General features: G+C 46.4%; 1 protein-coding gene across 1 annotated transcript in view; it reads right to left on the reverse strand.

Annotated features, from left to right (window-relative positions):
* The window catches only part of SLC49A4 (solute carrier family 49 member 4), a 100,035-nt gene extending 74,663 nt beyond the window's left edge, over window positions 1-25,372 (reverse strand). The window contains exons 1-2 of the mRNA XM_075556326.1: window positions 24,921-25,372; window positions 8,527-8,620 (exon numbers count right to left, since the gene is read on the reverse strand). Coding sequence (XP_075412441.1) covers window positions 8,527-8,620; window positions 24,921-25,257 — 431 coding nt within the window. The 5' untranslated portion in view covers window positions 25,258-25,372. The remainder of the gene's footprint in view (window positions 1-8,526; window positions 8,621-24,920) is intronic.
* Window positions 25,373-26,523: the final 1,151 nt, after the last annotated feature.

Genomic DNA, 26,523 nt, shown 5'->3' on the forward strand with positions numbered 1-26,523 from the left:
GTTGAAATTTGCTCAAGTAGTAAAACAAAGATATGAGGGGGCTTCAAAAGGTTGTGGAGTAATTCCACAAAGTAATCGATTTCTTCTTGTTATGATCATCTTAAATGTAATGTTTCCAGCTGCAAAGCATTCCAGAGTGGTGCATATTTCTAAAAAATGTTTATTAGAACCATAATACAACTTAACTATCCCACATCCATTAGTGACTATTATCTATGATTGGGATTAATAAGAAGTCTTCTGTCCTGAAAGACAACCTTGCGTGTGTTATGGGAATCACTGGATACCCCTAAGATTAAAGGCATATATAACTTCCTACTATAAGGCTGCCTTCCAGACGGGATCAGGTATCAGGTATCAAAAGATCCCAAACAAATAATTATATTGATGTGAATGAAGGGGGATGAGTGGAGTCCCCAAGCCCATCTGTAGACAATAGGATATTCCCAGGGTGCAGTATAGCACTGATGAAGCACACATCATTCTTCTAGCTCCTGAATGCTCCCTCCCCCCACTCCCATGACCCAGCTCTACCTTACAAATCTAGCCAGGCCGGAGAACACACATTGGCACAGATAAAAGCTCTCCACACATGCAATTCAGGACAGATAAAACCCTGATAATCAGTAGGGGGAGTAACGATATCATGAGAGTAGAGGGATGGTAGGGAGGGGGGAGGGAGGGGGGAAATCCATCAGGAGATTGGATATGTTGCCCACCCCCCGGGGGGGGGGTTAACAGAAATGTGGATGAAGGGAGACAAAGGGCAGTGTGAGACACAAAATAACAACAATAATATATAATTAATCAAGGATTCACGAGTGCAGAAGGGATGGGGAGGGAAGGAGAGTAAAAAAGAGGAGCTGATACCAAAGGCTCAAGTAGAAAGAAAATTTTTTGGAAATGTTGATGGCAACCTATGAAAAGAGTGCTTAATACAATCGAATGATGGATCGTCATAAGATGTTTAAGAGCCCTCCCCAATAAAATGATTGAATATATATGTATCTATAGGTATATCTGTTGCCTTCTAAGAATCTTTAAATTGTTTACTGAGTATGCAATATTGCATTTCACACTACAGGGTGATGCCATCTGTATATTTTAATGGATTTGCTTCCAAATTCTGGAAGAAATATTTTAAATTGCATCATTCTAAATTCCTTACTGACCTAAAATGTTAGTAAGATAAAGAAACAAAGCAATGTTCTGAATTTGTATAGGTCCTATGCAGATAAAATAAATATTGATCCAGCTAAGGCTTTAAGGAGCAGTGAGAAGAGCAGATTTTTGTGTGTTTTGTTTTTAAACAGTTTTATTGGCACATAATCCACATATCATACGCTAGTTCAATCATACCAAGAAGAGCTGGACAATAGGAAAGTAAAAGGAAATAGAGGAAAGAGCTAGGAGACAAAGGGTATTTATAGAGGTCTAAATACAGGTGTATACATATGTAAATATATTGATATACATATGTAAATATATTGATATACATATGTAAATATATTGATCGTAGGGAAATAGATCTACATGCATATATTTATAGGTTTAGTATTAAGGCAGCAGATGGACATTGGACCTCCACTCAAGTACTTACTCAATGCAAGAAAACTTTGTTCTATTAAATTGGCATTCTATGATGCACACCTTCCCCACACAATCGAATCGCTGAAGACAAACGTGTGCATAAGCAAATGTGGTGAAGAAAGCTGATGGAGCCCAGCTATCAAAAGATACAGCACCTGAGGTCTTAAAGGCTTGCAAGTAAACAAGCAGCCATCTACCTCAGAAGCATCAAAGCCCACATTGAAGAAGCACACCAGCCTGTTTGACCACAAGGTGTGGAAGGGATCAGGGATCAGGCATCAAAGAACAAAAAATCATATCATTGTAAACGAGGGTGAGTGCAGAGTGGAGACCCCCTTACTGAAGGGTCTTAGGGAGGAGACAAGCCAGTCAGGGTGTAGCGTAGAACAATGAAACATATAACTTTCCTCTAGTTCCTAAATGCTTCCTACCCCCCCACCAATTATGATCCCAATTCTACTTTACAAGTCTGGCTAGACCAGAGGATGTACACTGGTACAGATAGGAACTGGAAACACAGGGAATCCAGGACAGAGGATCCCTTCAGGACCAGTGGTGAGAGTGGTGATTCCGGGAGGTGGAGGGAAGGTGGGGTAGAAAGGGGGAACCGATTACAAGGATCTACGTATAACCTCCACCCTGGGGGATAGACAACAGAAAAGTGGGTGAAGGGAGACATCAGACAGTGTAAGATATGACAAAATAATAATAATGTATAAATTATCAAGGGTTCATAGGGGGAGGAAAGGGGAAAATGAGGACCTAATATTAAGGGCTCAAGTAGAAAGCAAATGTTTTGAGAATGATGATGGCAACAAATGTACAAATGTGCTTGACACAATGGATGGATGGATGGATTGTGATAAGAATTGTATGAACCCCCAATACAATGATTTTTTAAAAAAAGAGTCATTACCACAATCAATTTTAGAACATTTTCTTCTCTCTTGCACTCATTGTTACTAGCTCCCCATTGTTCTTAGCTCCCCATTGTTCTTAGCTCCCAATCTCCAACAAGAAACCATTAATCCAATTACTGTCTCTATAGACTTACCTATCCTGGGTTTCATAAACAGAAAAATATGTAAACAACAAAAACAAACACTAATTAAAAACTTCCACAAAGTAAAACAACAACAACAAAACAAATCTAACAGCTACAACATAGAAAAATCTCAGTCGAGAAGTAGAAAATATTAAAAACTAGAACAAATTTAATTAAATGGGTCAAGAAGGAGATCAAATGATGAGGTCTTGATTTCAACTGCATCTGCAATCACCCACTTTCCAATGCACTGCATCAGAGCCAGGCTCTTCACGTCCTGATCTGTGATCAGGCAATTTGCACCAGAGGCTGAATCCATGTGCGCTTCCCCATCACGTTTCTTTTACTTTTCTTTCTTTCTCTTTTTTTTTCCACTGAAACAACTTTTCAATGGAGACCCCAAAAAATTACATTTTAATCTAACAATAGATATCTGCCATAATCAACTTTATAATGCTCCTTGTCTGATAACAACGTTATTCAGTTCTCTCCACTATAGTCAGGAGGGGCGTCACCTGAGGCTTAACCAATGCATGGACCCTGCAAATGGATTTTGGGCTTCCACATCATTCAAAGCCTTCTGCAAATCAGGTGTTCACAATTTAAGCTCTTTAGATCACACAGCCTGCCTGGCCTGCTTCTTCCAGGTAGACTTAATTGACACCTCACTTGTTTGAAGACAAGCCTTTAAGACCCCAAACACTATTCTTTCTGATAGCCAGGAGCCACCCAGTTTCTCTGTATTCTCTTCATGAGGGCAAGCAGCAAGCAGGTCCATTCATAAGCACTGTTCTGAGACTGGGGCTAATGAAGTGGGAGCCCCAAATCCATTCCTATATCTATGGCTTATATATGTCTCTGAGACACCAGTGCCATTTTATGTTAGAGAACATTATTAATCATTCTCCTGAGGCATATGGGGACTCTACTGACAGTGTCATTAATTTAGCCAATGGTATGGAATTTGGAACACAGTTTAGAAAATTATATAAGTACAGGCCAGCTATAACTGTTGACTCATACAGATTAATCTCTTAAGTGGCTGGCCACTACTGACACAAACAATGTGGGTTACTGAGATGGGAAGACTTTCAATAATAGTAATAGAACCAAGTCTCCCAGATGTTACAGGGCAGCAAGGAGGCCACTGAAATGGTACGCTTATGGGAGTCCCGGTCCACCACTCAGGGGACCGTTCTGAGTGAGTTTTGACTGCCAGTAAGCTGCTTTTCAAAAGTTTGCAGACTTACATAGCTGAGGTTCGGAAGTCAAGGGTTCAAAGGTGCCATTCGAGAAGGCGGGTCATAATTCAAAGGCATGGATTCTTCAGTCTTTCCTTATCCATTGTAAAAAGACTAACAGACTCTACTCATGGAGTTTAATTACTTATCTAGTTTATTGTAACCCTTCCTGACTGAACTGTAGACTCCCAAGAGGGAGGGCTTTCAGTTTGCTCTATTCCCAATGCCCAGAGGAGAGCTTGGCCCATAGCATGGGCTCCCTGAATTTTGTTGAATAGATGAACTAATAAAAGAACTAATAGATGAACTAATAGATGAACTAATAAGAGAACAACTCCCTTGGAGACACAGTGTGGGAATTGCTCCTGATCTGATTCTACCACCCCGAGGCAAAACACCAATGGGCATGCAACAGAACAGCAAGGGGAACAGAGCAATGAAGTCCTGTGGGAGTACCAAAAATAGACTTTGGGGCCAGGGCATGGCACCCCATCAGACTCACCAGAAAACACTCCTAAAGGTCAACAAACAAACCTTGAACTATTTACAGGCTTTTCTTTTTTTAAATCATTGTTTTTTTTGTTGTTATTTTGTTTTCTTTGTTGCTTTCTTTTGCTCTATCTTGTTTTTGTGCATATTTTCTCTGCAGGTCTATCTAGTTAAGATATGCTAGATAAACAATCTGGAGGAGAAAACAACGGGACCAACAACGGTTCCAGGGGGACATGGGAGAGGGTAAGCAGGGGAAAGGAAGTGGTGTTAACAAACCCAGGGGCAAGGGAAAAACAAATGATCCAAAACCAGTGGTGAGGAGGGTATAAGAGGCCTGGTAGAGCTTGATCAAGGGCAACGTAACCAACAGGAATGACTGAAACCCAAATGAAGGCTGAACATGATAGTGGAACAAGAGGAAGGTAAAAGGAAATAGAGGAAAGAACTAGGAGGCAAAGGGCATTTACAGAGGTCTAAATTCAGGCACGTACATTTGTAAATATTTTCTATATGAGGATGGGGAAATAGATCTATGTGCATATATTTATAGGTTTAGTATTAAGGTAGCAGATGGATATTGGGCCTCCATTCAATTACTCCCTCAATGCAAGAACACATTGTTCCATTACACTGGCATGCCCTGATGCTCACCTCCCTGACACGATTACTGAAGACAAATGGGTGCATAAGCAAATGTGGTGAAGAAAGCTGATGGTGCCCGACCATGAAAAGATATAGCATCTGGGGTCTTAAAGGCTAGAAGGTAAACAAACGGCCACCTATCTCAGAAGCAACAGAGCCCACATGGAAGAAGCACGCCAGCCTGTGTGACCACGAGGTGTCGAAGAGATCAGGGATCAGACATCAAAGAACAAAAAATCATATCATTGTGAATGAGGGGTAGTGATGATTGGGGACCCAAAGCCCATCTGTAGGCAACTAGACATCCTCTTACAGAAGAGTCTTGGGGAGGAGAAGAGCCAGTCAGGGTGCAATGTAGCAACAATGAAACATACAACTTTCCTCTAGTTCCTAAATGCTTCCTCCCCCCCCCCCGCCCCACACTATTATAATCCCAATTCTACCTTACAAATCCAGCTAGACCAGAGGATGTACAATGGTACAAATAGGAACTGGAAACACAGGGAATCTAGGACAGATGATCCCTTTAGGACCAGTGGTGAGAGTGGTGATACCGGGAGAGTAGAGGGAAGGTGGGGTAAAAAGGGGGAACAGATTTCAAGAATCTACATATAACCTCCTCCCTGGGGGACAGACCACAGAAAAGTGGGTGAAGGGAGACATCAGACAGTGTAAGATATGACAAAAGAATAATAATTTATAAATTATCAAGGGTTCACGAGGGAGCGAGTAATGGGGAAGGAGGGGAAAAAGAGGAGCTGATACCAAGGGCTCAAGTACAAAGCAAATGTTTTGAGAATGAAGAGGACAACAAATGTACAGATGTGCTTGACACAATGGATTTATGTGTGGATTGTGATGAGTTGTACAAGCCCCCAATAAAATGATTTAAAAAAAAACTCCCTTGTGGGCTCTCATTGCACCTTTCTGGGTCCCCTGCCAGCAATCTCTACCCACTATACCCATCCCACATACCTCACGTCAGTTATTTTCCCAACACAGTCTGACCCTGTTGCTACTCAGTCTGGTGAAGAAAGTCGAATTCTTCAGGATGGTATCAAGACCTTCATAATCTGATGATCTGAAATGTAACCCTCCCCCGCAACTAATATACAATGAAAATTGTTATTAAAAAAAAGACCCTTTGTAATCAGGATGCCATTTTCCAACCTCCCCTTCTTATATCCCACTCTTTGATTCTACACACTAGTGTTTTCCAACATTGAGTAATTTGTGGGTTCTGTTTAAAAGGAGGGGGGCAAGTTCTGCGTCTCTCAAGGACACACCTGGACTCCAATTTGAGAAACAGTAAGAATAGATGGCTTGTAAATCTGACTTGAGCAGTTGAAACTTTGTCAGTGGGTTCTCCCCTCTGATGCATGCAGGACCTGATGTGGTTTTCAGCCTTTTCTGTGTTTTTGTCTTGCTCTTGTTCGTTTGAGTTAGGGTGTATCGCAGAGATGTTATGTCACTCTTGAAGTTGTGCTCCCTGCTGTTCTGTGTGTTGGTATATGCAACTCAGGACGGATGAACCCAGAGGAACAGCAAGTAAAGCAAGGGTTTCGGGGCAGGGGGAATACAGTGATGGGGTGGAGGGATAAAAGGGAACTGAGGTCAAGAAGTCCAAAAGGAAAAAGAATGCTTGGAACCTGATTGTGGTAGCAGTTGTACAATACTGCTTGACGTGACTGAACTGTGGAATGATATTATGTATTAATTTCCAATTATTAATAAAATTTAAAAATAAAGATAATTAAGAAAAGAACTCCCATGCTCTTGCTGCATGATATTAAATGAAGGTGCTGTCTGGGATGTGTAAAATGATGACTGTGGTTTGAAAGTAAGAGGAAACCAGCAACTTGAAAAATAAATGCAAGTTCAACCTCACAGAAATAATAATTGAGGCCTGGGTCGATAAAAATGTTTCCTAATTGAAGCTTAGTATAGGTAAAATAATTAATATTACAATCAAAATGGAAAAAAAACCCACCTTACATCTTCATATACCTCCTGCCCCCTGGGAATAAATCCATGAAGCCAAGTTGCAGAAATACGGCTGTACAGAAAGGCAACTCCCATCCATCCCAGATGAGGCCTGTGCTGCCCTGCTGACCTGCTTTCCCACGGCCGGAAGACCCTTGCCTTAATTATACTAATTACATCATCCCTAAATTGGCCTCATCCTCCAGGGCTTAGGTCACTCATCACCTCATGTAAGAGAGCTTCTTCTTGGCGATAAACTCAGCAAGCTTCTCTCTGCCTGGAGCCGTTTTACCCCTTTGCCAGGCTCTAACTCGGGAACTCGGGTGGCGGCTGCGTTGAGCATCCAGCGGCTAACTGGACGGTCAGTGGCTCAAATCCACCAGCCACTCCACGCGAGGAGCAGCTGGCGGCCTGCTTCCACGAAGAACACCGTCTTGGACACCCTAGAGGAAACAGTCCCGCCCTGTCCTGTGGGTGTTAGAGGCCATCGAGTCGCATCAGGCCACCCTGCCCGGTCCTGCCCCGTCCTCACGCAGTGCCTGTGCGTACGCCCACTGTGCAGCCCTGCTGTCGGTCCATCTCCTCAGGGCCTGCCTCTGTTTACCAAGCGCGGTGTCCTTCTCCAGGGACCAGCCTCTCGTCACATGTCCAACGTACGTAAACATGAAGTCTCGCCACCTTGCTTCCAAGGAGGACTCCGGCCGTACTTCGGTCCTCTATTTAGCTATTAATTGGAGTTGACTTTAACACTGGCAAAGTGGGACACCATCCATGAAACTCATATCCTGGTGAAGTAGCCACATGGCAGCCGAAAACCATATACCCTAGCTTGTCGTGCATTCTTTCCAAAAATCGGGACTTTTTTTAAAACACCGCGGGACGTGGGAAAATTGTTAAAAAATCGGGACTGTCCCGCCCAAAGCGGGACGCCTGGTCACCTTACTTAAACAGCAACCTGTTTGGTGTCTGGTTTATGGTATTAATCATTGTGTTCTTACGTTACACTATTGTTTCCAATAGCCAGCATGTCCCTTAGACAGGACGACGGTGAGACTTCATTTCATGAATCAGGCATGTTATTATGTCAGACCAGGCCCTGGAGAAAGGCAACACATTTGGTAAGACAGACGGTGGTTGGCAAAAATCCAGAAAGATTTTCAGTGGCCGAGACTGACATGGTGGCTACGGTCATCGAGGACCAGCCAGGACTGGGCAGGGCCTCCGCCTGTTGCGTGCAGGTGGCTGTGAGCTGGGGCTGAGTCCATGGCACTGCACAACCACCTCATGACGGCTCTGGAGCGCATGCAGACAAGCCTGTTCTCTCTTTATTTCAACAATAGCTACTGTAGCGTCTTATCCATGACACCTCGTAAATGGTCCCGGAATTAATCAACACCGAGGGGGGAAAGGCTGCCTCTCCGGATATGACCCCTCAGTCATCCTCTTAAAATCGGGAAACCCACTCCATGTCATAGCATCATGATGAAAGAGAAAACCGGGAGCACCTCTTCTAAAGTGAGGGGCAGGACTTACCTTCTTTTAAGCATTAAGTCTGACAGGGGAATGCATCTGAGACCAGTTCCCAAAACCATGAGGAAGGACGTCAGAAGCACCGTGATCCGAAGACCTGAAAGAAAACCAAAGGCATCACGCTCCCTTCTGTTTCCGACGCCCAGGGCTTCAGTTACCTGCACTCACAAACATTTCAACACCACAGCTTTTCTTTAAAACTCTCACTGTGGGACAAGAAAGTCTACATACTAAAAAATAAAATGAGCATAGGGCCAGACTACGCAGGCAATTCAGGCGATTTTCTAACTTCAATAGAAAACTTCACTGAAGACACTAGGGAAAAGCTCTATTAGCTCCACGTTTCCAAAATGAAGGGATAGAATCTTTTGTTTTAATAAGAATTAAACACTAAGAAATAGAGGGAAATAATTTCAGCCTCTAGGTACTGCTTGTTGTACGTTGTCAATATAAAAATTCTAATGCTTTGTCTTTTTGTTTGAACCCACTTGTATGTCTCAGCTTACTTTTCCTCTGTTGAGAGCCCCGCAGGCTGATGCTGAGATCTGATGGGCGAGGGCTCTGGACGGCTTTAAGGCTACAATTCCTCTCTCTCTCTTTTAGTTTAATTTGTTTATCTCTTTATTGCTTTCTACTTATATTCATATATATTTTTTATTTATCTGTTCTTTCCATTTTGTTTGTAGAATATAGTACATACCCCAAAACCCATATTCTATATATAATGCGCAGCCCCCAAAATCCTAGTTTGCAAATCTAAACTGCTGATAAAATTTCTAGTTTGTCCCTAAAAACTATTTTAGGGTGACAGATTGCTCGAAGTTTCCTCAAAACCTGACAAGTGGCTACTACTTGTCACAGAGGCAGAAGAAGTAGTCCATCAGTGAGGTAATGATCCTTTTATTGTCTTGATTTGTCTTGTGGCTTTCAGCTTAGAGGAAAATGCTGTTAATACGAGAGAAGGCAAGACTTAGGACTTTAGAGACAACGTGCACCAGGCAGTCGTTTCCTTTGGAAATCAAACACATCAATTATATGTCCCAAGAGTTGGTCACATGGATAATGTGTATGTGTGTGTGTGGGGGGGGCGAGGGCTTTCTCTATCCAAAACCAAAACACATCCCAACACCCCATACACTCCTCATCCATGACAAATTTTATTTCATCAAGTACAGTTCCCAAAATGTCTTTCTTGCCTCAGAGAAGTCTGCTTACGTGCATGTTAGTGTCTCCACAGGGCTGTCTGAATAGGACAGGCTGGATGAACTATCTGGAGGAAAAACAACGTGACCGACAGTTCCGGAGGACTTGGGGTGGGGAGTAGGAGGGGTAAGGAAGTGGTGTTAACAAACACAGGGACAAGGGAACAACATGGGACCCCAAATGGTAGAGAGGGGGAGTGGCAGGTCTGGTGGGGAATGATCAAGGGTAAGGTTGCTTAGAGAAGAGGTATAGCTGTAGCCCAGGTGGAGACGGAGCATGGTAGTGGGGCAGGAGGAAAGTCAAGGGAGATGGAGAAAAGAGCTAGGAGTCAAAGGGCATTTATGAAGGTCTAGACAAAGACATGTACATGCAAATATATATAGGAGGATGGGGAAATAGATCTATGTGTCTGTATTTATAGGTTAAGTATTAAGGTGGCAGAAGGAACTTGGGCCTCTACTCAAACACTCCCTCAATGCATGAATACTTTATTTTATTAAATTGGAACTCTATGATGCTCACTCTCCCGACACAACTGCTGAAGCCAAAGTGGGTGAACAAGTAAATGTGGTGAAGAAAGCTGATGGTGCCCGGCTATCAAAAAAGACAGTGACTGGGGTCTTAAAGGCTTGAAGATAAACAAGCAGCCATCTAGCTCAGAAGCAACAAAGTCCACATGGGAGAACACACCAACCTGTGTGATCGCGTGGTCCCAAAGGGATCAGTTATCAGGCATCAAAGAACAAAAAAAATCATATCATTGGCTGCACACCTCCATGATAGGATCGCTGAAGACAAATGGATGCATAAGCAAATGTGGTGAAGAAAGCTGATGGTGCCCGGCTATCAAGAGATAGTGTCTGGGGTCTTAAAGGCTTGAAGGTGAACAAGCGGCCATCTAGCTCAGAAGCAAAAAAGCCCACATGGAAGAAGCACACCGGCCAGTGTGATCACGAGGTGCCAAAGGGACCAGGTATAAGGCATCACGCAAAAAAAAAAAGATATATATATATGTATATGTACATATGTGGGTGTGTATGTATGTGTGTGTGTAAATACCATATTGAATGAAGGGGGAAGTACAGAGTGGAGGCCCAAGGCCCAAGTGTTGGCCACTGGAGATCCCCTCATAGAGGGGTTTAGGAGAGGAGATGGGTCAGTCAGGGTACGAGGTAGTACTGATGAAGAACACAGCTTTCCCCCAGATCCTGGATGTTTCCTCCCCCCAACTACCATGATCCAAATTCTACCTTGCAGGACTGGACAGGGCAGAGGTTGTACACTGGTACATATGGGGGCTGGAGGCACAGGGAATCCAGGGTGGATGATACCTTCAGGACCATGGGTGTGAGGGGCGATGCTGGGAGAGTGGAGGGTGAGTGGGTTGGAAAGGGGGAACTGATTACACATGTGACCTCCTCCCTGGGAGATGGACAACAGAGAAAGGGGGAAGGGAGATAGGGCAAGATATGATAAAATAACAATGTATAAATTACCAAGGGCACATGAGGGAGGGGGGAGCGGAGGGAGGGGGGAAAAAAAGAGGACCTGATGCAAAGGGCTTAAGTGGAGAGTAAATGCTTTGAGAATGATTGGGGCAGGGAATGTGCAGATGTGCTTTATACAATTGATGTATGTATATGTATGGACTGTGATAAGAGTTTTATGAGCCCCTAATAAAATGTAAAAAAAGAAAAGAGAAAAAAAAACAAAGAAAATGATTAGGGCAAAGAATGTACAGATGTGCTTTATACAATTGATGTATGTATATGTATGGATTGTGATAAGAGTTGTAATGAGCCCCTAATAAAATGTTTTAAAAAAAACACAAAGCAAATTCCTTCTCTCTTGGAAAGCACATTTAGACCATGTGGCCCACCGTGCTGTGACGTTGAAGCACACATGCTGTCGGGGTGTCAAGTCGGCTCGAAGCCTGTATCCGACAGAACGACATACCACCCAGTCCTCCCCCGCCCTCAGAATGGTTGTTTTCGCCCACTGCTGGTCGGTCCACGACTGAGCTAGCACACACAGGCCCCCGTCTGCACTCCCAATTGTCCCACCACAGGTAGGCACACGGTCATCCTTTCCAGTCTCTGGGTGAGAAATGTGATCAAGCAAATACCCATCTCGCTGTCATCGGGCCCCTTCCGATTGAGCGCATGTTGGTGCGCCGGCGCTACACTACACTAGGCCGGAGAGAGGTGAGCCTGTCTGCCTCTGTAAAGGTGGAGAAGTCTGCAGAACAACGGGCAGTCCCACCTGTGCTGCACAGTTGCTAGGTGTGGAAAATGTGACCGCGCTTCTGAAACACACAGGCCCGTTCATCACAATGTTCAACCGGCTCTTCTCAATCGGTGCTTGCCCTTCCATCCCGACTCCCACCACTCACTAAAGCGCACGGTGACTTTGTTATTCGGACTAGGCTCACAGCCTCCATTCCCCCCCCTCAGCTGCACCCAGGGAAGTCAGCCTCGCTGCGCTGGTCTTCCCACGCCTTCCCCTCACCTGCCCGTGTCTCCCGGAATTGCCTGCAATGATGATGCTCTGCCTCCCACCCCGCTGTTTATCCCGGTCCTCCCACGTGCCATCTCCAATGGAGAACTCTTCCCAAATAGGGTGTGTCATAAAGCTGAAGGAAAAATGGAATTTCCCCCCTGAACCTTCTGAAGCCATATGGTGAAGTAAAATTTCCTAACAGGGCTCTTCTGTCCATGTTTCTGTCCCTCCCACTACATGACTGGGTGGCACTATGCAGGCAGGGGTGTACAACACTAACATAGGGGCTCCGTCAGTTTGGGGTGCCAGTTCCCTGTTCATGAGAGCCATCTCAGAAGGGGGACAAGGAGAATCCCAGGACCATCCAGGAGGAGGCACCAGTGGAGCACACTCGAGGTCCCTACTAAGGTGGCATCAGAGGTTAGGGCAAGGGACCAGGGGACAGCGCACAGGAGCCATGCTGAGAGAGCGGAGCAGCTGCACTCCTGAGATGTGAGCCCGTGGGCGGGGGAAGCTGGGCACCGAGGCTGAGGCCAAGGGACTGGTTGAGAGGCCTAGGACCAGAGAGGCACTTGGGGTTGTGGCCCAATGGCAGCATCCTTATCCTGCCAGATGGTAACCTGTTAAGTTCCCTAATAAACTCGCACAATTGTCTGTGGGTTCTCTGTGGCTACTGCAATATGTATTCGAACCCGGCAGGAAAGCGGAGTAGGGCGGGAGGAAGTTGGTGGCAGGATAAAGATGGGAGAGGGGCATGGCTGAGCTCGGCTGTGTGGTGCCTGGCCTTGGGCTTGAGGCAGGTGGATTCTCCTGGTCTCTTGCGCAGCCAGAGCAGTCAGGCATGGCCTCCTGCCATCTCCTCTCTCTCATTCTCCCTCGGGACTGATGACTGACGTGCATTTTCAGGTGCTGGTTGGCCAGCTGCATATCTTTCTGGGAAGTGCCTGTTCAAATCTTCTGCCCAGTTTTTTATTGAATGGTTTGCTAAGCTTTAGGGATTTTTAAAAATCATTTTATTGGGGGCTCGTACAATTCTTTTTTTTTTAAATTTTTTCCGTATAGTTATCACAATCCATACATACATCGTGACAAGCACATTTGTACATTTGTTGTCCTCATCATTCTCAAAACATTTTCTTTCTACTTTAGCCCTTAATATCAACTCCTCATTTCCCCCCTCTCCCCCTCACACCCCTTCCCTTGTGAATCCTTGATAATTTATAAATTATTCTTTAGTCACATCTTACACTGTCTGACGTCTCCTTTCACCCACTGTTCTGTTGTGTGTCCCCCAGATAGGGGTTTATGTGTAGATCCTTGTAATCTGTTCCCCTTTCCCTCCACCCTCCCGGAATCACCACTCTCACCACTGGTCCTGAAGGGATCCTCTATCCTGGATTCCCTGTGTTTCCAGTTCCTATCTGTACCAGTGTACATGCTCTGGTCTAGCTGGATTTGTAAGGTAGAACTGGGATCATGATAGTTGGGGAAGCATTTAGGAACTAGAGGAAAGTTGTGTGTTTCATAGTTGGTACCCTGCACCCTGACTGGCTCGTCTCCTCCCCAAGACCCTTCAGTAAGGGGGTGTGCAGTTGCCTATAGATGGGTTTTGGGTCTCCACTGAATTCTTTACATGGTTTGCATGTTAAACCTTTAGTTCGCACAACTTATTTTTCTAAGTCGTATTTACTAAGACTATTTTCTCTCCATCTGTAAGTTCTGCCTTCGTTTTGTAGATAACGTCCTTTGGAACACAAAGGTCAATGATTTTTTTTTTTTTTGCACTGTTTACAGCCTCCAGCTGTCACGCAAGCCTGCTCTTCCGGTTAGGTGTGGTGTGCAGTGCGTGTTTCCCATTGTTTCCTACATCCTGTGGTCAAGATCTCATTTATTAGGTTTCTTTGGAAACAAGGAATGGGAGGCTCGGAAAGGCAGCCCGTAGCTAAAGCAGGCCAACCTCCCTTCCCACACAGTGGAGGGCTTCACGCCCGGCCTCGCTGGCACTACCTTCAGTAATGAGACGATCCCATTGCACAAAGCGACCAGGGCAACTCTTAGGCTCGTCCTCCCTTTCCATGCTGACCGAAAGCTGCCTTCCGATTGGTCGGGGTACTTTCCTCGGAGGTTACATAGGGAAAAACACTGCAAGGGAGTTCAACTGTTTCTCTCACGACACATCCAGAGATGCCTTTCTACCTTGTATATTATAATTTGTAAGTAACCTCTACCATGGAAAAAACCATCTCTGCCATCCAGTCGATGCCGACGCAGGGTGATGGTAAAGGCAGAGGGGATCTGCCCCGGGGGTTCCCGGCTAGAACTCTGTATGGGAGTAAAAAGCCCCATAATCTCCCCTGGGAAAAAATAAGACAACCAGAAACAGGCACAGCATTTCAGGTATGGCCAGAGTCCTATGATGCGGCATGTGTTTCCACTGTTGGAATGCACACTTGTGGCCTTTCTGTCTGTGGCAGCCACGGCACACAAAGTGACCGCTTCTATTCAAATCCCCACACACACCCCACGCACACACCTCATACATAGAAACTTGAGTCCACTTCAAACAGAAAAATCACCTGGAATTGGATTGTTTCTTTTATTTAAATCTACTTTGGCAAGGTGGGTAGGCAGAGGGGGAAAGGTCAAATGTTTGGTTTATATAGGGCTTATCTGCTTGAAAGAAATTGCAAGTCAACACAACTGTCAATTATGCAGATAAAACACAGCAAGGAAAATAACCCTGAGACACAGACAAGTCACACACCTGCTACAGTGAGAAGAATCCATGATATGAACTGAGTTAACGTCACACTATTCTTATATAATCTAAATATGACGAATACAATACCATGGAAAACTGCTCCTTGGTAATAAGTAATGCCTATGACCTGCTCCTTTAACCTCTCTATTAACAGAACATAGATTTTTGACACATTATAGCCATCAAAATAGTCTGCAATTAATAAAAGGTACATACATGGTTAGAAATATCCTAAAATTGCAAAATGTTGCTCTTGTGTGACTCTATTAGGTGTCCTACATAAGGTTTTATATGTTGACACTCTAAGGCTGCCTGCTTGCAGTTAAGGTAAGCAGCCACCAAGTGAGCAGCAGGGCATTGTTGACAGCCATACGGTGGAAAGAGCCAGGCTTCCTGTGGCTACTGCTGAAGATACATACTTTTCTACTCAATTATGCTTCTTATAAAATATACTGCACTGTAACAGCTCTTGTACAAAAATTTTAAGTGAAGAATTTTGAGAAATTATGAGAAATTAACATGGTTAGAAATAAAAACAACTTCTATTCAAATATAAAGCGCTCTGGTGGCCTCACAGTTACACGTTGGCTGAGACCGAGGTGGCATTTCGAAACCACAGCTGTTCTGAGGGCAAAAGATGGGGCTTTCCACTCCATAAACAGTTACCATCATGGAAACCCAAGAGTTGGCATGGAATCGATGGCAGTGGTTTTATTGTTGTTTAATTCAAACCTGGCACCTAGACACTGGGAGGGAGCCAGCTCTCAACGAAGGAGATAATGCCTTTGGTGAGGACCTATCGATAACTAGGGACAAGCTCTAGTGGTATAGGGGGTACACATTGCAATGCTAACTGCAAGATCAGCAGTTCGAAACCATCAGCTGCTCAGCAGGAGAAAGAGGAGGTTTTCTACTCCCACAAAACGATACTGCCTTGGAAAACCACAGGGGCAGCTCGACCTTGCCCTATAGAGTCACTATGAGCAAGAACTGACCCCAAGAAGCAGCAACCAGCAGGCCCCTGGGTGGCACAGAGTGTGCCCATGTCTACTAATGAAAAGGCTGCTGGTTCAGCACCCTCTGGGTGGCACCTCAGAAGAAAGGCCTGCCAACCTGTTCCTGTAACAATGACAACTAAACCCCCCCCAGAGCTTGATTCTACTTTCAACTTGACAGCAAAGGTTCGGTCTTGTTTTATCCTCACCCACCAGATGATGACTTCTGCAACGAAACACTGCGCTCTTGACCTCCAGTCCTTCTCCCTGCATTCTGCTCTGAAATCCTTCCCACTGCTTCTCGAACACTTGGAAAAATACAAAGAGAATATGGTTGCTAAGTCCAAGGCTCTGGGCTCCATGCTCATTAGCTGGCTCTTCCTTATCTCCCCAATGTCTGAAGTCTGAAGTGAGCGCCTGTAGGGCTCAGGCCTCAGATTGTTTCAGAGACACGCAGGTGACCTCACCCTGTCCCAGGGCCCTACATTTTATTTAAATACTATCTAGAGGCTACCAAGTCCCCCGTGTATAGTTCAGGTTCTCTCTGGCTCGCTTCTGAGCTCCACATTTGTATATTCCAATGACAATTTAGCCCGTCTACTTGAATGTCTACTCGGCATTTCAGAAAAGCTCTGAGCTTCATGCCATCTGCCCCCAAACTGCTCTGTCCAGTTTTGCACAGCTCAGTAAATTCCCAAGTACTCATGCCAATGAGGTAAGAAACATCTAAGAGGCCTTAAACATCCTTTCACAGTCCACACTCAATCCATAACAAATACTTGTGGGTCTGCTTTGAAAATGTCACTGACAGCCAATGCACAGAGAGGACCATAGGGTCGGCCCCACCCCGAGACACGACTTCCCTCACTGACCCCTGGGGATTCAAGGGACATCACTGCAGGCACAGTGCGGGAGTTGTACCAGAGCTGACCCCGTCACACTGGGTAGAAACACTAAGGGTGTGCAACAGAGCAGCAAGGGGACCAACAATGAAGTCCCCGGGAACACCAAAAATAGACTTTGGGGCCTCCATCAGACTCAACAGGAAAACACACCTAAAGGTCAACAAACAGACCTGGAACTGTTTACAGGTTTTCCTCTCTCTCGCTCTCTTTTTTTATTTCTTGTCATTTTTCTGTTCTTGTTCTTTTGCTCTGGCTTGTTTTTATTCTTATTATTGTCTCTGCATGTCTATCTAGATAAGATAGGCAGGATAAACAATCTGGAGGAGAAACCAACGGACTGATTATTCTGGGGGACATGGAGGAAGGGTACGTGGGGGAAACGAATGGGGAGCCAACAAACCCAGGGACAAGGGAACAACAAGTGATCTAAAATCGATGGCAAGGAGAGTGTAGGATGCTTGGGAGGTCTTGATCAAGGACAATGTAATCGAGAGAAATTACTGAAACTCAAATGAAGGCCGAACATGACAGTGGGACAAAAGGAAACTAAAAGGAAATAGAGGAAAGAACTAGGAGGCATTTACAGAGGTCTAAATTCAGGCATGTACATATGTAAGTAGATTGATATATAATGAAAAGGAATAGATCTATGTACATACATTTATAGGTTTAATGTTAAAGGTAGCAAATGGACATTGGGTCTTAACTCAAGTACTCCCTCAGTGCAAGAATACTTTCTTCTATTAACCTAGCATTCCATGATGTTCACCTTCCTGACATGGTCGCTGAAGACAAAACAGGTGCATAAGCAAATGTGGTAAAGAAAGCTAATGGTGCCTGGTTTTCAAAAGAGATAGTTTCTAGGGTCTTAAAGGCTTGAAGATAAACAAGTGGCCATCTAGCTGACAAGTAACAAAGCCCACATGGAAGAAGCACACCAGCCTGTGTGATCATGAAGTGTCGGTGGGATCAGGTATCAAAGACCCAGAACAAAAAATCTTATCATTGTGAAGGAGGGGGAGTGTGGAGTGGAGACTCAAAACCCATTTGTAGACAATTGGACATCCCCTTACAGAAGGGTCACAAGGAAGAGACGAGCCAGCCAGGGTGCAGTATAGCACCAATGTAACATACAACTTTCCTCTAGTTCTTTAATGCTTCCTCCTCCCCACTATCATGACCCCAATTCTACCTTACAAATCTGGCTACACCAGAGCATGTACAAGGGTACAGTTAAGAGCTGGAAACACAAGAAACCCAGAAGAGATAAACCCCTCAGGACCAATATTAAGAGTGGCGATACCAGAAGGGCAAGAGAAAAGTGGGGGGAGAAAGGGGGAACCAATCACAACGATCTACATATAACCCCCTCCATGAGGGACAGATGAAGGGAGACATTGGTCAGTGTAAGACATGATAAAATAATTTATAAATTATCAAGGGTTTGTGAAGGAGGGAGGGGGGAAATGAGCTGAGATCAAGGGCTCAAGTAGAAAATGTTTGGAGAATGAAGATGGCAACAAATGTACATATGTGCTTGACATAACTGATGTATGTATGGATTGTGATAAGAGTTGTATGAGGGGAGGGAGGGGAAAAAAAAGAGGACCTGATGCAAAGGGCTTAAGTGGAGAGCAAATGCTTTGAGAATGATTGGGGCAGGGAATGTATGGATGTGCTTTATACAATTGATGTATGTATATGTATGGATTGTGATAAGAGTTGTATGAGTCCCTAATAAAATGTAAAAAAAGAAAAGAGAAAAAAAAGAAAATGATTAGGGCAAAGAATGTACAGATGTGCTTTATACAATTGATGTGTATATATGTATGGACTGTGATAAGAGTTGTATGAGCCCCTAATAAATTGTTTTAAAAAAAAGAGTTGTATGAGGCCCCGATAAAAGGATTAAAAAGAAAAAAAGAGAGCTAGTCTCAGGAAACACCCCCCCCCCCAATGTAGCTGGCATCTAACTGCTGCTCAAGAGCCTTGGTGGCACAGTGGTTAAGCACTTGGCGGCTCACCGTAGGTCAGTGGTCAGCTGACCCCACCAGCTACTCCGGGAGCAGATGAGGGGTCAGCCTCTACACAGACCAGAGGCTTGGAAGCAGCATGGAGCCTGACTCTCCCAGAGGGTCACAAAAGGCCATGAGAGTCGCTAGCTGCTGGCTGGGGTTTTTCAATGAACCATGGGATTATTTACCATATATACTCGAGTATAAGCCAACCCGATTATCAGCCGAGGCACCTAATTGTACCACAAAAATGTGCTGAAAACCCCGGCTTACAACCGAGTGTATCCGGTCATGTGTCTCGGCTAGCCATAGTCTCCGTTATTCCCTGATGAGTCTGGGAGAGGAAAAGTGGGGGAGATGTGACAGGAGTCAGCCGTGAGTGATTGCCCTCCTGCAGGGTATAAATGGGCCATCTCGGAAGGCGACGGTGGTTCCACTCCCATCAAGAACAAGGAAGAGGTGGGGAGCATATCATCGGGACCCGGAAATTCCCGGGTCCTGAGCCTCCTTGGATCCAGGAGGCAGCTATGACACCACAGGAGAGGCAATAGCAGAAGCAAGAGCCGGAGCATGAAGCAACACAGTGGCCTTCGCGGCCCCCGAGCACGCAAAGCGGAGCGAGTGCGGGTGTGTGGAGTGCTAGCAGACACTTCAGTGAGGTGCCAGCTCTGCTGACCGGCATGCTAGAGCCGAGTGCCTTAGCGCTGAAGGCCACGGCAGCACGCAGCTTTGGGCATTTATCGGTCGCCCTAAGAGAGCCATGTAGCCTTGGAGGGCAGAAGCCCACAGTCCAAGCGGTTGAAGGTGGGAGAGAGGCCTACCAGAGGGGAAGGCTGAGAAGAGGCTGTCCTATCCTGGCTGAATACTTGTATTACCTTCCTTAATAAACCTCACAACGGTTAGGATTGGGGGGTTCTATGTGGCTAATGCAACGGCATTTGGAACCCGGCTAACAGGTGGAAAGGGCCGTGTGGGGGTGGGGGGTGCAGGAAGGGTGTTGTCTGAATTGGGAAAGGAGAGCTATTGGGTGGCGGTGAGTCTGACGTCAGACTCCCAGAAACTGGCCTTGGGTGCTGCTGCTGAGGAAGGTCATGTTCTTTCCCCTGTGAAGTTTGAGGAAGTTGGACATGGCTGACACTTTATTCTTTAAAATACCCTGTCACCTCTGCTGCACCACGCCCAAACCCAAACTGGCTTTCCCTCTGGCTGGAAGCCACCAGTAGGTCCCACCTGGATGATTTCTCAGGGAGCCTGCTCACTGGTCTCCCTGCCTGGCGTCTTTACTTTCAACAAAGCAGCAGTCAGGACAAGGGCACAGTCCACAAGGGCCTGCGGCTCTGGTCGCCCACTTCTCTGACGTCATCTCCTACCCCTGTCTTCTTCCTCACTGGTTTTACCCCAAACATCCAACCCAGAGTGCTTTTCCTGGGCTATGCCCAAGATGTTTGTGCTCTTTGGTTCGCCCTGTATCCTTTGTCCAAATCGGTCTTGCCCAGAATGGACATGTGAGGGCTCCTTCTTCCTTCGGGTCTCTGTCCAAAGACACCTGACCTGACGCCCCATATAAAACAGAATAATGCACCTGCCCTCTGCCAACCCTATTCTCTACTCCCTTACACTGCACTGTTTTCCTCCAAAGCATTTGTCACCATCTGCCATACGGACTGTTCGGTTGTATTGTTTGTTTGATGTCTGCGTCGCCTCACTAAGGCAATGGTTCTGTGAGGGCTTATGTTTTCAATCCTCGCATACATTTGGTTGCTAGCCCCTTAAGATTTTCTTTACTTAGCATCTAGAACATCCTCCCCTTAACAAGAGAGAAAAGAAACATTCCTTAATGTGGGGCCAATGCTGACTTTTAACAGCTTTGTAAAACAGCAGAATTCATTATGAGAATGATGAGGGTAAAGAATGTACAAATGTGCTTTACACAACTGATGTATGTATGGATTGTGATAGAGTTGTATGAGCCCATAATAAAATGGTTTTAAAAAAAAACAGGAGAACTCAGTCTTTCCAAAGCTGTAATATTTATGGAAGCAAAATACATCTTCTACCAGGGCATGCTGGCTTGGTGAGTTCGAACTGCCGACCTTTCCGTTAGCGGTTTAAACCGAGTGACCCAAGCACTTACTGTCTCCCTAGCTGATCCTGGTCTGTCTCCTTTGCTGATATGGGAGGGCGTGAAGGCCTATCTTAGGCAGTCTGATTTCTACAGTAAGCTGGGTGGGGCCTATGGCAGGTAGGAGGCCAGGCAGTTACCTGAATTTCAAGTAATTGCTTGAATATGTGCAGATAAGACCAGGGCAGCAGGAGAGCCAATGCTGGCAACTATCCCTTTTCTCCTCCAGTGGGATGGGCAACTCCACCAAAAAAGAAGACCATCTCTAAAAAGAGGATTTTTAAATTGAGTTTATTCCTTGCTTCAACAGCTAAAGCATCCTTGAGTTCAATGTAATGCGACAGGAACCCTGAAAAAACTCAAGCGTGAATTTCCTCATTTATCTCGTCATGTATACGATTCTAATTATAAGGCTGTAATGAATTTTTTTTCCTCCTAAACTAAAAACAAGGTGGGCCAGACTGAAGGAACTGTATGGAAAAATGCTCCCTATGAAAGTTAGATGAAAGGACCGGTAGAGAGTATTTCTCCCACACGGAGCTGCGAAGAAATCGCCAACTGCAACGTGATATGAGAGACCAGCGGTTCTCACTCTGTGGGTCGCAACCTCTTTGGGGGGCAAATGACCCTTTCACAGGAGTTGCCTGATTCATAACAGTAGCAAAATGACAGTGATGAAGTAGCAACGAAAACAATTTTATGGTTTGGGGGTCAGCACAACATGAGGAACTATATGAAAGGGTCGCGACACCAGGAAGGGCGAGACCCACTGTCCTAGACTGAATTCCTGAAGCTGAAAGTGGCCACTCGTTATTGGAAAGACTGATGCAATCGGAATCAAGTCTGGAATTTAGTTCAACAGCAGCAAACTAAAACCCAACAAGTAAACAAAACCTCCACCTCCTACCAGATGCCGTTCTTCAGCATCTAGCAGGCCGCCATCACTGCGGGGGAGCCACCTGGACTCCAGGTGGCCCCAGGACGGCAGTATCATTGTGCGGATCTAGCACACGTTTGCTGCAAGGTCCTTGCTCTACTTGGAAGGCTGTGCCTGTCAAGACACACCTCCCCCAGCGCTGGAAAGTTGTTAGATGGCTCCTTTGTGTCCATTTGGGTCACACATGCTGCTGCATCACTCTGTACAGTTCTTTCTTCTAGAACCTGCAACACTAAACCAGAAACCAAACTTGCTGCCGTGGCAAAGAGTCTGCCTGACGCATAACCACCCAAGAACATAAAGTCCGATTCCTCTGTTGGTCTGCACAGAGTTTACAGCCTGTCTCGGGCTGCTGCATGGAGCTGGGCACATCCACAGTCCTTGATCTCCCACATCATGGTTTTATCCCTTTATCATTCTTGCCACGCACCTTTCAGCACCCTAGTCTGTCAATGCCTTCTTAAAATTAACCATCAGAGCGAACAATCTGAGGGGAGCATCTCAAATTCTCTTTCTGTGGTGGATACTATGCTTCCAGCCCTAAAACTCCTCCCCTTTTTTAAACCAACTGCATCATACCATTGTTCATTAATGAAGTCGCCATCCACGGACAAGTGCTCATACTTTTCCCCTATGGGTAACTCTGGAAGAAATGGCAAGAACCCAGCTACTAAAAGGTCGGTTACTTCATTCGAGCAACAACAAATAGGAGAGCGCTGTGTGTCGGAAAAGGCTGTCCTGGTGGCATCGTGGGCTATGTGTGAGGGTGCGAAGCACAAAATGAGCAATTCAAATTAACCAGAGGCTCAGAGAGAGAAAAATGAGGCTTTCTGCTCCCGTAAAGATTCACAGCCTCCAAAACCCGACCGACCGACCGAGCAGCAGCGTCTGTCCTGCAGGGCTATGATCTGACTCAGTGGCAGAGGCTAGATTGTTGTGTGTGTTATGTCTTTCACTGTGAGTTGATCTTGGGATAGATACGTTAAAGAGTGCCTTAGGGGAAGGCAGTAAATCTTCACAGAGGCAGACTAGAAAGGAATGGACTGCCGTAGCTTTCGAGCTGGAGGTACTGGTGCGTTCCAACAGCTGGCCTTGAGGTCCCCACGTGAGTGCTTAACCAGGAGCCCTGCCAGGACTCCTTGCCAGACACATGCCTAAGAATGTCACTGGTAAGATCAGCGCTATATTTAAAAATCATTAGTTTGAGAATAAAAAGTCAACAGTTATCCAAAAGCAGCGAGAAGAAGGAAGGTAAGGGGGAGGAAAACTACAAAAAATTCACTGTCATCAAGTCGATTCTGACTCATAGTGATCCACAGGGCAGGGTAGACCTGCCCCCATGTGAGTTTCCAACCCTGTAAATCTTTATGGGAGTAGAAAGCCTCATCTTTCCCCTCAGAGCGGCTGTTGGCTTCAAGCTGGTGACCTGGAGTTGTGGCCCAGGGTGCCAACCACTGTGTGAGCAGGGCAGGGCTCCCGCAGGGAAACCATAAGACTGAAACTGGAGCAACCAGAACACCATGAAAAAGAATGCTGCCCACATTGTGACACACGCAATTAATGTCACTGGACAATCTGTGTGGAGATGGTCATATCAGAACCTAATTTGATGGGAGCATTTTCACCAAAACGCAACGAAAGATTATTTTTCTAAATTAGCACATACCCACTTCTTATCGCGATCGTTAGGTTCCAAGGACCCGCCCACTCACTGCCATCGAGTCAATTCCAACTCATAGCGATGCTATATAGGAGAGAGGAGAACTACTCCTTAGCGCTTCCAAGACTAAATCTTGACGGGGAGGACATGCACCCAGAGAGCATTCGGTGGGCTTCAAACACTGGCTTTGTGGTTAACTACGCAACACTCAGCCCACAGCACGGCCAGGGCTCCTTTTCCAAAGAGCAGGGTAAAGAACTTACAACACAGATTTACTGCCGTGGACATCGCACGGGGCAGTTCTACTTTGCCATATAGGGTTGCTATGATTCATTGTTTTTAATGTGTCAAGACAATTGCAATTGAGTACCCACCAATACTTTCAGGATCTAAAAACAACTCATGTCAACAAAAGGCATGAAAGGTCAGACTAACACCGAAGTAATTAAAGTAGTTGTAAAAACCATCATCCAACAATCTAAACTCTTCCCCATGAGCCTCTGAAAGGCAGACCATCACTGATGTTTACATGGTAAAGTTCAATGCTTACCCTTCACTTCTACAGTGTTTCCCTCCCAGAATCGCACTAGCAAGTATTTGTACGCTGTCCAGAGCCTGCCTCTATGACCGCCTTCATTCACCTGCCAGCTTTATCCCAATCATCTATCTCAACCAAGGAAAGAAAGCACCAAGCCCCACACCCTTGTGAGCTGCCCGGCACCGTCTTGCACAAAACCAAGGCGTCAGATGACCTGAGTTTCCCAATTAGCTAGTCCGGGCTGGAGTCATCTATTAAGCAAAGCCAACTCATTACTTCCTTACATCTAGGCATTAGCAGTCGATTTTCAGATCTTTCATCCTCAACATCCATCCCTTTGAAGTCAGAGCATCAGGAATTTTTTGGCTAAGTGTAAAAACCATGCATCACACGTGCATGGGGATGTTCTGGTGCCCACACTGCAAAACCTTGAACCTGCAACCCCAGGTCTTGCAGAAGGGGCAGCTTGGAGATAGATAGATAGATAGATAGATAGATAGATAGATAGATAGATAGATAGATAGATAGATAGATAATTAGATACATGTATCCACATCGTATATGTGTGTATATATATATACAAAGAAGCTTCTTTGCCTTCTCAATCTTGGGGCCAAGGGGTCAGGCATGGGACACCAAAGACACTCCCTCGCCTCTTATGGCAACCTCAGGAGGGCGAAGGCCCGCTGGCCTGCGGAGGGCTCCCGGCGGCACCTCGGGCAGCAGGGACAGCGGCGGCCGGCGCGCCCGCCAGCCCCTTACCTCTCTTGTCCATCAGCCACATGAAGGCAAAGCAGGGCAGAAAGCCGATGGGCCCCCAGAGCACCAGCAGCGCGATGTCCCAGCTGGAGAAGTCGTAGGCTTGGCGCGCCGAGTTCTGGATGGGGCCCCAGGTGTTCCAGACGAGGCCCTGCGCGAACGCCAGCAGCGAGAAGAGCAGCAGCACCAGCCAGCGGCGCGCGTACACCCGCCCGGGGCCCGGGGCCAGCGCCGCCGCCGCCGCCGCCTCGCGACTTCTCCGGGCGGCCCCCGGCCCCGGCCCGGCTCCCGGCGCCAGCAGCGGCTGCCGCTCCGCTTCGCCGCTCCAGCTCGAGCCCATGGCGACGCGCGGCCCGCGGAGCCTCTGTCCCGAGCGATCCAGGGCGCCGCCGGCAGCCCCGCGGAGGACCGGGGCGAGGACGGGCTGGCCGAGCCGGCTGCGGTCTCCGTCGGCCTCGCGGCCGCCCGCCCGGTGCGCCTGCGCAGCCCGAGCCGCCGGCGGGGGGGGGGAGTGAGGGGCGGGGCCGGCGGGGAGGGGGCGGGGCCGCCAGGTGCTGTCCGGGGTGGGGTGCTGCAGAGACAGCAGGAGAGCACCCGCAGGGACGGCCAGGCCAGCGCGTGCAGAGGCTGAGCCCGGGAAGGGAAACCAGAGACTCCTCCAGGAGATTGGGCAACGAACCTCGGGACTGGCCTGAGGAAGTGGCCCGAGCGTGCATCATGTGCCCGATAAACAACTCGGCGACCTCTGGTCATTTTATGGCATGTGTGCTTCTGGATCGGGCTGACTCTTGTTGTTGTTGGGTATTTTATGGTCTCGGAAATTATAGTATAGGAGATAGGCTCAAACTGAAGTGTAGCGAGAACCGATGGCCTCGTGAAAATAATGTCTCTGTTTTAATGTGCAGTAAATACCGTCTCGTTTTATCAGGGATCTTTTTGTGTTCGACATACTCAAGTGAGACTGTCAAGTCGCCAGTCGTGCGCGCGCGCGCGAACACACACCCTCTTTTTTTTGCCTGTCATCTACTAGGCAAGCAATAAGCTGTTTTGATTACAGCTGGGCGATTTCTACTTGAAAGTAACCTAGTTCTGTTTTCTGTTAGGACTTTGAGGAGACGAAAAGGAAATAAGGCCAGAGGTGGGGAGTCATAGGTTTCTGCACCCAGTAGTAGTTTGTTTATTTGGACATGCAAATGAAGAGCCAGCAGCTGCTGGGTAGTGTCCTGGAATACCTTCATCAGGCGATTTGGCTAGTCTGAGTCGGGATGTGAGTCACAGCAAAAACAGTTCAAGGGCATTTTTCTAAGGCTTTCTAAGGTATTCTCTGGTAGCCAAGGAGACCACGGAGTCCCATCGTGGCTGGAAAGACAAGAAAAGTGGTCGAGAGCAGTGGGACTCTAGACATTCAAGGTATCTAAGGAGCTAATGAAAAGCAGAGACAAATTCTACTGCCTTGGCCCAAACAAAGAAAGGCAAGCAAACCATCCTTTTAAGAAAACCGGGTTGTGGGGAGGTGGGTGTGGGAGGCCTGGTAGAGCATGATCAAGGGTAATGTAACAAAGAGGTATTGCCGAAACCCAGGTAGGGACTGAGCTTGATCGTGGGA

The sequence above is a fragment of the Tenrec ecaudatus genome, chromosome 8 (assembly GCF_050624435.1).
Source record: "Tenrec ecaudatus isolate mTenEca1 chromosome 8, mTenEca1.hap1, whole genome shotgun sequence".
NCBI lineage: Eukaryota > Metazoa > Chordata > Mammalia > Afrosoricida > Tenrecidae > Tenrec > Tenrec ecaudatus.